Source organism: Ochotona curzoniae, unplaced genomic scaffold (assembly GCF_017591425.1).
Source record: "Ochotona curzoniae isolate NIBS_2020 unplaced genomic scaffold, NIBS_Ocur_1.0 contig_908, whole genome shotgun sequence".
Classification (NCBI taxonomy): Eukaryota; Metazoa; Chordata; class Mammalia; order Lagomorpha; family Ochotonidae; genus Ochotona; species Ochotona curzoniae.
In genome coordinates, this window is record NW_024466607.1 from 21,739,516 (window position 1) to 21,750,404 (window position 10,889).

General features: G+C 48.6%; 1 protein-coding gene across 2 annotated transcripts in view; it reads left to right on the top strand.

Moving 5' to 3' along the window:
• Positions 1-9,412, top strand: part of ABHD6 (abhydrolase domain containing 6, acylglycerol lipase) — a 42,572-nt gene extending 33,160 nt beyond the window's left edge. For both annotated transcript variants that reach the window (XM_040994697.1, XM_040994698.1), the window contains exons 7-9: positions 2,602-2,656; positions 2,874-2,974; positions 8,197-9,412. In XM_040994697.1, coding sequence (XP_040850631.1) covers positions 2,602-2,656; positions 2,874-2,974; positions 8,197-8,373 — 333 coding nt within the window. In that variant the 3' untranslated portion in view covers positions 8,374-9,412. The remainder of the gene's footprint in view (positions 1-2,601; positions 2,657-2,873; positions 2,975-8,196) is intronic.
• The last annotated feature ends 1,477 nt before the right edge of the window (positions 9,413-10,889 follow it).

The following is a 10,889-nucleotide window of genomic DNA, read 5'->3' on the forward strand; positions in this document are numbered from 1 at the left end:
TAAGTGCACGAGGAGGATTCCCAAGGAGTATGGAGGAGCACAGAAACAAAGAGGCCTATTTGGAGATGGTGATGGGATGCACTGCAGCACAGCAGTGGAGACCAGAGAACTGAGATGAATTGGGTGAGGTGGCTTCTGGTGCTTGAGTACCTGGCTGGAAGATAAAGGTAGTATTTGCTGCTCAGGAGCAAGAGAGGAAGGGTGGCTTGGGGGACTAAAAGTTCTGTTTTGAATTGTTACATTCTAGAGGCTCAGGTGGAGGTGTCCAGTAGGCAGTGGGTATACACGTGGCACCCATGGAAGTTTGACTTAAGGCTAGATGGTTGGAGCCCTCAGTGGATGGTGATGTTGGAGGTCACAGGGTGACTCAGGTCATCCCAACAAGGGGGTGTGGGGGAGAAGCAGGAGAGTCTCCTTCTATGGTAGGAACTCGACCCTGCCTCAGGGTGGGGTGGGTCCACCCAGGTGAGAGGATGGGTTCTCTTGAGAGGTTGTGAGCGTGATTCAGTTAGGAGGGTGGCAGATATCCGAGGAAGCACCCAGAATCTGAATCTATAGGGGCTTGTATGCCTTTTAGTCCAGAACATGTGGCATTGTTCCCTTTCAGCACTGACTGGTTCCCAGATTAGAATAGTCCAGCAGTGTTCTAGCAAGCTCCAAGTTTTCAAGCATCAGGAATATGAAATGCTGAGGGAAAACAAATGGCAGCTACAAAAGCCCTTCCTGGGAGAGAATGAGCACCAGAATACTCACTGGCTCATGTCTTGTTGTGATTGTCCCTTTGCTTCTCTGTGTCTATCACACTGAGCTCCATTAAATCAGGGTTGGACCTTAACTGACTGTTCTGTTCCCAGATTGTAGCACAGTGCTTGCATGAAGTTGGTTCTAGCTATAGACTGGATAGAGAGATGAGGGAATACCTGGCTAATGCAGGCATGGAGAATGGATGGGTAAGTACGTGCAGGATAGAAGGATCCGTGAACTGATGCATATGCATGCGTAGGTGGTTTAGGGATGCAGGGGCAGTGCCTGACTGCTGGGTTGGCTAGACAGGAGGATGCCTGGGTAGTACAGGGATGGAGTATGGGGGATTGGCAAATGTAGAATAGCATAGATGCATGGTAGGCACAAACATATGATTCAGGGAAGCGAGATGTGTGAGTGGAGGGATGGGTTGATGAGTGGGTGGATGGGTGAGTGGATGAATGGATGAATGGAGCAAAAAAGGTGGAGGGTGGATGGGTGAAAGATAGGTTAATGCCTGGATGCAGGATGGCTTAGTGAACAAAGAACAGTATCTGATGCTGAGCTCCAGTTTGCTCAATAGATTGTCATTGGTCTCATCTCTCAGCTTCTACTTTGACTTACGAAATCTGAATTAAGGAGGCAAGATATTGTAGCACTGTGGGTTAAGCAGTGCTTGGGACAGCAGCAGCCCAGTTCAAGTCCCAGCTGTTCAGCTTCTGATTAGCTCCTTGCTAATGACCTAGGAAGCAGCAAATGATGATTCAATTACTGGAATCCCTGCCACCCCTGTGGGAGATCAGGATGGGGTTCTGGCTCCTGGCTTCATCCTGTCCCAACCCTGGCTGCTGTGGCCATTTGTGGGGACAAATCAACAAATGCAAGAGTTCTTGGTCTCTCTCTGTCACCTTGCCTTTCAGAAAAAAAAAAAAAAGACAACTGAGTTAAGGGGGGAAGACTGTGTTCCTTCTTTGGGTCAGAAGTCCAGGTCCAGCCCACCTGTCTGTCCACAGTGGCTGTAGCCCTCACCACGATGCACCAGGGAACAGAGATAATCATAAATGATAAGCAAAAGACTATGAAACCACTGCAGAATTTTATCAATTGTTTTAAAAATAAGTTATTTATTTATTTGTCTTTCTGTCTTTCTATCTCTTTGAAAGGCATTGTTGTAGAGAGAGAATAGGAGAGAGAATCTTCCGTCTTCTACTTCATTCCCCAAATTGCTATAATGACAGGAGCTGGGCCAGGCTGAAATCGGGAGTCAGGAGCCTCATCCAGGTCTGCACATGGGTGCAGGCACCCAAGCACTTGGGCCATCTTCTGCTGCTTTCCCACGCGCAAAAGTAGGAAGCTGGATATAAAGTGGAGCAGCCAAGATTCTAACTGGCACCCACTACATGTGAGCCTTAACTTGCAATACCACAATGGCCCAACTTATTTTTTTGTCTTCATTGCTTAAGAGGCCTATCTTCCCTAATCTACTTTGGAAGAAAAGACCACACTCTGATGCATTGGTTGTTACTGAATACTGACTTGACATTGGGCTCACTCTTTGTCTTAAATAGAGATTTTTTTTGAGGCAGGTCTTCCGTCAGGCCATCTCACTTGTCTCTTACATGCTCGGAGGGGACCTCTGGCTTCATAGCATTACCTACATTCTTTCTTAATTATAAAGGAAAACAGGAGCTTAGGAGCTACTCCCAGTTACTTTATAGCAATACCATGAGAATTTGGAGAATTAGGGGACCCTGAGAACCTGCATAGTGCAGTAAAGCCCTCCGTGGCTCCAGAGCTGGCAGAGGCTGCAGGAGGTGCATCTTGTCCTGCTCTCTGACTCTGGCTTTTTATTCTTAGATCCTGCAGGGCCTTGTCGATGTCCGCCTCCCTCACAACAACTTCTACCGAAAGTGTAAGTAGCCCTGCTTTCAACTTGGCACTTGCTACCATGGTATGCAGCGGCTGCCTTTTGTGTGTTAGCTCTCCAAGGTGTTGAATGTTTCCTCGGGCCCCAGAAGCCAGGAATTCAGTGCCCCACACCTGCTGCTTCCCCTGACCCGGGAGGTGGGGGGCGGGGACTCACAGGCACAGTTCGACCCACGCTCTCTTTGTTTTCCTTTTCCGGCAAGTATTTTTGGAAATCGTCAGTGAAAAATCCAGATACTCCCTGCACAAGAACATGGACAAGATCAAAGTCCCCACGCAGATCATCTGGGGAAAACAAGACCAGGTATGCAACCCTGCCCTGCAGAAAAATGTCCCTGAGGGAAAGCCAGAAGTCATCAGGAGGGGCTGTTGGAATTGCCCCATGCCTGACCGCAGGCGCATTGTTCTGGGAGTTCAGAGCAAGGACATTTGGTCTTTGAAAATGAAGAGCCATCGACAGTCATTCTGAAATACACTTTCACCAAAGCCATGTAGTCAGTCACATGGTACAAACAACTTCAAAGATTATCAAAAAGTTTATTAGGAAAACCTAGCCATTTTCACAGCCCTAATCCCAATGCCCCTAGCCTTGTAGTGCATAGCTTATTTATTTCTTATGTTGTTTATAGCAGAGGTTGGTGGGTGTTTTCTGTAAATGGCAAGATGGTAACCATGTCTGCTTTTAGGGTCTGTGTTTTCTGAGGTTCTTACCACATTTTTGGTGAATGTCCTGAAAACCCCTTGATCCTATGTGTGTGTGTGTGTGTGTGTGTGTGTGTGCGCACATATATATATGATACATGTGTAAGTTTTTCAGACACTATATACACTGTATGTAGCATCTGCACTGTATATTGTATATCTATATTTTAAAATATTTTTATTACAAACTCAGATATATTAGAGAGGAGGAAAGACAGAGAGGAAGATCCTCTGTCCAATGATTCACTCCCCAGAGACCGCAATGACCGGAGCCAAGCTGATCTGAAGCCAGGAGCCAGGAGTCAGGAGCTTCTCCAGGTTGCCCATGCGGGCACAGGGTCCCAAGTTCTTGGGCCGTCCTCGACTGCCCTCCCAGGCCTCAAGCATGGAACTGGATGGGAAATAGGGCTTCTGGGACCAGAACCGGCACCCACATAGGACCTCAGCGTGCCCAAGGGGAGGACCCCAGCCACTAGGCCACTGCACCGAGCCCTGTATATTGCATATTGCAACTGACTTCATATATGTAGGAGGTAGACTTTGTATATAGATGAAAATTGTATCATGGAAATGATTTCATATTAGTTCATAAAAATCTTTTTATTCTGCTTTTCAAAAATATTTTTTAAATGGTCTCAAGCTTAGGACAAAAGTTACGTGTGTAAGGGTCCTGCTGTGGTTCCTGAGGCCAGTGTATGTCATTGCATATGTAAGTTGTTTGCTCCTTTTCACTGATGTTATTCCCTGGTGTGTATGTGTCTCATTTTGTTAATAGTTTTTTAAAACTTTTAACATTTATCATTCCCATCGGTCTGTCTAGAAATGTATCTTTGGGACCATTTGGAGTACGCTGTTTGTTTATTTAAGAAAAGTCTTTTTGTGATTTCTTTGAAACGCAGAGTTAGAGAGGGAGAGAAAGTGAGAGGAAGAAAACCTTCCGTCCACTGTTAAGCCTCTTAGGTGGCAGTAATGGCGAATGCTGTGCCAGGTTAAACCCAGGAGCCAGGAGCTTCTCCAGGTCACCATGACACAGTGCTTCATGCTTTGTTTGTGATTCAGTTTTGTCGCTTGCTTCAGTTGTGTCTTTAGTACCTCCTGCCCTGTTGCCACCCTGACCCAGATCCGACCCAGGGCTACCTGCTACCTGCTAGTTCTCTCGCATCGTCTCCTCCCATAGGGAGAAACTCAAAAAGGATGGGCCAGTTGTTTTATAAAATGGTTATAGAATATGAACACACTATAAGAGTCAATTCTTAGATGTGGAATCACTGGGTCCATGGGCAGCTGCATGTACAGTGTTTACAGGCTGTGTCAGATAGCCCTGTATTAGCTGGATAGGTTCAAGCTTAATAAAATATGTTGACCTGGGTGGCTTAACAGGGATGCATTATCTCAAGGTTCTGTAGGCCAGGAATCCTGGGGCAAGGGGGTGGTTCCTTTGTGAAGGCTGTCACAGACTCTGCTCTGTGCCTCTCCCAGGGCCTCCATGTGGTACCAGCTGTCCTTGGCAAGCCTTGGCTTGTGGGCACATCCTCTGTTCCTTGTCTTCACCCTCATGTGGTGCTCTGCCTATGTGTGTATCTGTCTCTGGTTCCAGTGTTCCCTTTCTATAAGGCTGCCAATCAGATTGGAAGCAGGCCCCAGCTCATCATAACCAGCTACACCTGCAGTGCCTCCCTTTGCAAATTAGGCCGCTTTCTGAAGGACGGGGCTTCCACAGATAGATCTAGGGGATATCAGCCAACCCATAGCCAGTCCCCTCTAAGGCAAGTTCATATATAGCCCCAGGAGCTCCTCTCCTGATTGCAACTATTGTGTGGAAATCATGCCATACTGTCAGTTCTACTTGAAGCTTAAAGCAAGGAGGTGAAGAGAGATGCAGGCTTTCTAAGGCTTGTGCGGGCAACAGAACAACGGGGTTCATTAAAACATATCCAGGAGCTTTATGTTTTTGAAGATGGAGAGAAAAGGCTATTCTAGGGCAAGCTCTTCTGGTATGGGGAAGGTTCTCCAAAGCCTTGACCTCAGTCCATTTCCTGTTGCCACAATGAAAGACTAGAGGCTCATTTGGCTCACAGTTCTGGAGGCTGCGTTGGCCAGAGCATGACCTCTGCATCTGTGCAGCACCTGGTAAGGCTGTTCTCACTGCACGCGGTTGTGGTATGGCACAGAGACCAAGCAAATTGCCACACAGAACTCGATTCTGTAACTAAGCCACACTCACAGCAGTGAAAACACTCCTGTGATGGTGACATTAAGCCATTCACGAGGGCAGAGCTCTCATTAATCCATTCAGATCTCTAAGTAGCGAAAGCCTCCACAGGGAGCCCTGCCAGGGCTGATGAAAAGTAAGGCAGAAGGTCAGGTTGTGGTCACAAATGCTCATGGATGCCCAAGCAAAGAGAGATTGGGGGCAGGGAGGAGCCAGGAGTATGCCCAAGGCATGACAGGGGGTCAGGGCAGGTATCAGGTCAGCCAGGCATGGCCCAGAGTGCACAGTGCAGGGACATGGAGAGAAGCCAAGCTGCTGAAAGCAGATGTGTGTGTGCCTGAGCCACAGGTGGGACCTGGGCTCAGCCCAAGGAGAGCCATTGGCTAGTCACCAGAGGCAGCAGTGTGGCTCTTTTTCATCGTGCAAGTCCCAAGTGGACCTGAGGCTTCCAGCAGCCAGCAGAACAAGGCCATCCCCCACGGGCCTGTGGTGACAACGTGGGAGTGAGAGTTCAGGCCTTGGAGCCTGAAAGTCAGCGTCATGGCCCTGCCTGTGACCTTGAGTGAGTCAGTGGTCCCTGCAAGTGAGGCCTTCTGTCCTCCTGAATTACTGTGAGGCTCCACCTGAACAATATGGATGAAAGTGCCCTTTCTCCACTTGTCAAGGAACATGTGTTCTCTTCCTCCTCAAGTAGTAACTGACCCAGACTCTCCTGCAGGACTCTGAAATTTATTTGGTTCCAGAAGAAGAAAAAAAAAAAAGTCTAACACCCTAGGGCCTGCTGTAAATAGGATCTTTCCCTTTATGTGTTTTGCGCAAAGGCCAAATAGCACAGGCTACACAATGTCCTTTATTTCATGGTCTTCTGCTTCCACAGCTCCAGCTCTGATCCCGCCCTGTCCCAGCACCACCCCATACCAGGCTGTCTCCCTCCTCTTCTGATGCCTGAGACCCCTGCAGGGGGAACTGTGCACTGCCATCTGTATGAATGATGCCCCTTGGATTTAGGCAGTATACAGCTTACCCAGCTGGGCCTCTTGGCCCTTCCTCAGGTGATTTCATCACAGCCAGGCTTCTCTCTTCCACATTCAGTCCAGCAAATTGGGAGGGTCCTGTACAGGATACCTTTTCATGCTTTTTTTCGCCTGCTGAGACATACCCCATCTGCATTTCCTCTGAGTGTTTTTCTTTCTTTCTTTCTTTTTATTATTATTTAAAGATTTATTTATTTTTATTACAAAGTCAGATATACCGAGAGACAGAGACGAAGATCTTCCCTCCGATGAATCACTCCCTAAGTAAGTGCAACGGCCAGTGCTGTGCCAATCCGAAGCCAGGAACCAGGAACTTCCTCCGGGTCTCCCACAGGGGTGCAGGGTCCCAAGGCTTTGGGCCATTCTCGACTGCCCTCCCAGGCCACAAGCAGGGAGCTGGATGGGAAGTGGAGCAGACGGGATTAGAACTGGCACCCATATGGGATCTCGGCATGTTCAAGGCGAGGACTTTAGCCGCTAGGCCACACCGCCCTGCCCTCCTCTGAGTGTTTTTCTACCATAGTGGGTCTTTATTTCTGCTCATATCATTGCCATGGCATTCTTTGCTATGAGTTGAGTGACAAGGAACAGGGACACAGTGCCTTGCTGCCACTCAGCTCCCATTAGCTGTTCATTTCCCTTACCTGACGGAGCCATTCTGCCCACTGTGTGGAAATTCTTGGTTTTTGTAATCTGGATGACAGGAATACAGCTAAGCCAAAGCCAGCCCAACCCAGATGGTGCTTGAGTTCCTTGAGGGTTTGGGTATGCCATAAAGGGTGGAGGCTAAGCTGAAAGTCAAAGTGATTCTGCCAAGGGAGGAGGCCAGGGCAAACTGGAAGCTGCCCTAGCAGAACTGACTCTCAGCAACAGTGAGAGAGTTTGTGGGCAGTGGCAGCACAGGACAGATTCTGGCTCCCATTATAGAAAGTCCTCTGTTCTTCACTGGCCTCTGGGGCATCCCCAAAGGACCTTCAAAGAGACCCCTTCTTCCCAGTTCATGATAGCTAGCCTCCACTTTTTGCATCTTCCTCATGTGCCCTACTGCAACCACGGGCCAGCTCAGTCAGCTCTCCCTAACACAGCCCCACAGCCCCTCTTCTCCCCGCCCCCACCATGCCCCTGCCCACTGATACCCTGCCTGATCTCTGCACTTGTCATGACTCCCACCTTGTCTGCTCCCTTCTCTGAATTCCTTCCTCTTCACTCTCCCAGGACTCAGGAGCAGTGTCAACCCTCAACATCCCACTATGTTCCCTTGGCTCCCAGGTCCCCTGCCAATTGAGTCCCTGTCACACTGAGCTGTATTTGTCCTTTGTCCTGCTCAGCCTTTCCTCCAAGGCATAACCTCCTTGTTGGTGGGACTATGTGTTTTTCAGTATCACTGGAAGCTGCAGACTCAGATGGGAGGCATGCTGCTTGCTTCCTTCTGACAGTCACAAGCCCTGAGCTGAAGGGACGGGGTCCTGAATGTCAGAGCAGTGTCTGCTTACCAAACCTCATGCAGGTTCTGTCCACAGAGCCCTCCTGCTCATCTAGCTCTTTAGCCACCATCTCATTTTCTCTCTTGCCCTGCAGGTGCTCGATGTATCTGGGGCAGATGTGTTGGCCAAGTCTATTGCCAACTGCCAGGTGGAGCTTCTGGAAAACTGTGGGCACTCGGTGGTGATGGAGAGACCCAGGAAGACAGCCAAGCTCATGGTCGACTTTCTAGCTTCTGTGCACAACACAGATAATAACCAGAAGCTGGACTGAGGCCTGACTGCAGCCTGCGCTCTGCACACAGCACCTGCTCCTCCCACCCCAGCCTGACGTGGCCACCACTCTCAGGGATCCTGCCCCCAAGGTGGTCGGAGCGCCAGTGTCCCCAAGGACACCAGTCCTTGCTCCCTGGTGTCCAAGGTTCCACAAGAGCTTCAGAGCCACAAGGAAATCTCCAAGATCTTTTTCACAAAGCAGAAACCCACATGGAACAAAATCGGCAAGCCCAGCCATGAAATCTCCAGAGGAGTCTGCACGATAACAGCGCGGAGGAGCTTGTGCAAAGCAGCCGCCCTGGCCCCTAATCACAGAGGACGCTTTCTTTTGAGACATTCCTCATGGACTAAGGCTGGAGATACTTCTGTTGCTTCTGCTATATTCCCCTGCATGATCAGTGCCTTTGATAGGAAGGAGTGTTAGCCCCCATTCGCTGAACCCTCTTGTTTAGATCTTATTTAAGTTTTCCATAGAGGAGCCATCCATGAATGCAGCCCATTGGCCCCCGGGCGTGGGAGGACAAAGGCAAGCTGGGAAAAGGTTTAGTTTAGAGAGGCGTGAGACCAGTGTTGTTGCTCTAGGCACAGCCAGCGCAGCAGAGAACACAGGTGGGCCATGTGATGGCCACCCATGGATTGGGTATGTCGTGAATGAACCCAGAATAATCAGAGGGAAGAACCCCTGACCGGGCTAGCCTCCCCTGCATAATTTATTATTTTTAAAAATAGGATTAATAAAGCAATAATGTTCTAGACGTTCTATCTAATCAGACCTAAGTTCCCACATACAGTGACTTGTGGGCCTCTTTTGGATTTGGTTTTGCTATTGAACACCCTTGGATGTGAAATACCAGTTTGCTAATGGATTCTGTGAATTCTGTAAACAGTAACGTAATTGAAAAAAAAGTCTGAACAGCTGTGAAATTGACCACAGTGACATGAAATGTATTTAATTAACTCTGGAGCAGCAACCTGGTTTTCTATTCTGAGCTCCAAGTTTGAATGCAATGTTGGTGAATTTTCTGTTAACTTTAAAATGTGTCCTTTCAAGTCAGGTGATAGAAGCTTGCTTAGATGAGTGATGAATTTTGTTAGATGATGGCCACCGACCGCCCGCCCACTGGTGGAATAATATCGGCAAGTTGTTCAGAGTTGAGATGGAAACTTTATTGGAAAATCCGCTCCTGAGCCCCCTTTGCGCAGAGGGGAAGGAAGAGGGAAGCGAAAAGGGCATCTGAGATACGTGTGGAGGAGTTTTATACCCCTCTAGACACGTGGGAAGGTAAAGGGGCTGTCTGTGTCCCAACTATGCAAGGAATGTCCATTCAGGTGTGCCATTGGTCACCTGGAATCCCGCCAGGTAGGTGACGTAACTGGCTCCTGTGGCCCCTCCTCCTGTTCCAGGCTGGAGCCTAGGAGATGTCGGGGCGGGCCAGACCAGCCCCTAGTCTCCAGTGCCCTGTGCAGCCATCAAATTTCATCTTAAGAAATCATGTTCGCAGTCTTTGCTCAATTGAAAGCATCATCAGTTTACCCCTTTGACTTCTTTTCCGTTGTGTTTAGGAGCTGTGAACTCGCCAGGAGCTTCACTCTTTCAGATGTCCTTATGGGAAGTCTACGGGTAGCCAGATGGTTCTGAAAATAAAGTGACACAAACTTTATAGTTTAAATTGGCATTCAGGACCTGGCCTGAATAATTTATCGGAGAAGAGTGGAACATAGATCTTAAAAAGCAAGAAGATAAGAAAATGTGATATCAAACCGGGAGTGGGAGCTGCAGCTAAAGCAGCATGCAGAAGGAGAATCATAGGCCCGAATACAGTTATTAAGAATAGATTGAAACATCAACACATTACATTTCCATCTCAAGAAACTAGAAAAGGGAAATCAAAGGAAAATAGAACAAGTAATACAGATGAAAACAAAAACCAAATAGAACAGAAAAAAAAATAGTGGATATTAGATATTTCATTTGTTCCAATCTCCTGTGTTCACCAGAGAATTCTGAGCTTTGTGGGAGTGGGAGTCATTCTTGTTGGGGGCTTCCTTGGGATCACTGCCGAAGTCCTACCTCTGGGATTAGTGTCTCAGCTCAGAAGCCCTTCTGGTGCAGGACTTCTCATGCTCTGGGCTGACTCCCATCTCAGGATCACATCAAAGGAAGCCTGCTGCACAGCATCCATAGCAGGGTGAGTGGGCATGGTATGGTGGGCAGGTCTCACCTCTTCCTCTGCCTCCAGAAAGTACTACATGTCATGTTCTGCAGCCCTGTGATGTGGGTCTCCCAAGCTCTGTCTTCATGCTACAATTGTGGTCCCATAGGGAAGGACGCCGGTGCCCCACCTCCAGTCTCTGTGATGACAGTGAGCCAACTGGTGGCTGCCAACCAGAGGCAGCCTTGGACCACAGTCTTGGAAAGAAGAAAGGAGTTGTTCATCACTGTATGACTGCCAGAAACTCACACGGTAACCATGGAAAGCCCCAGGAACCACAGCTGGGCTCTTGATCTTACTG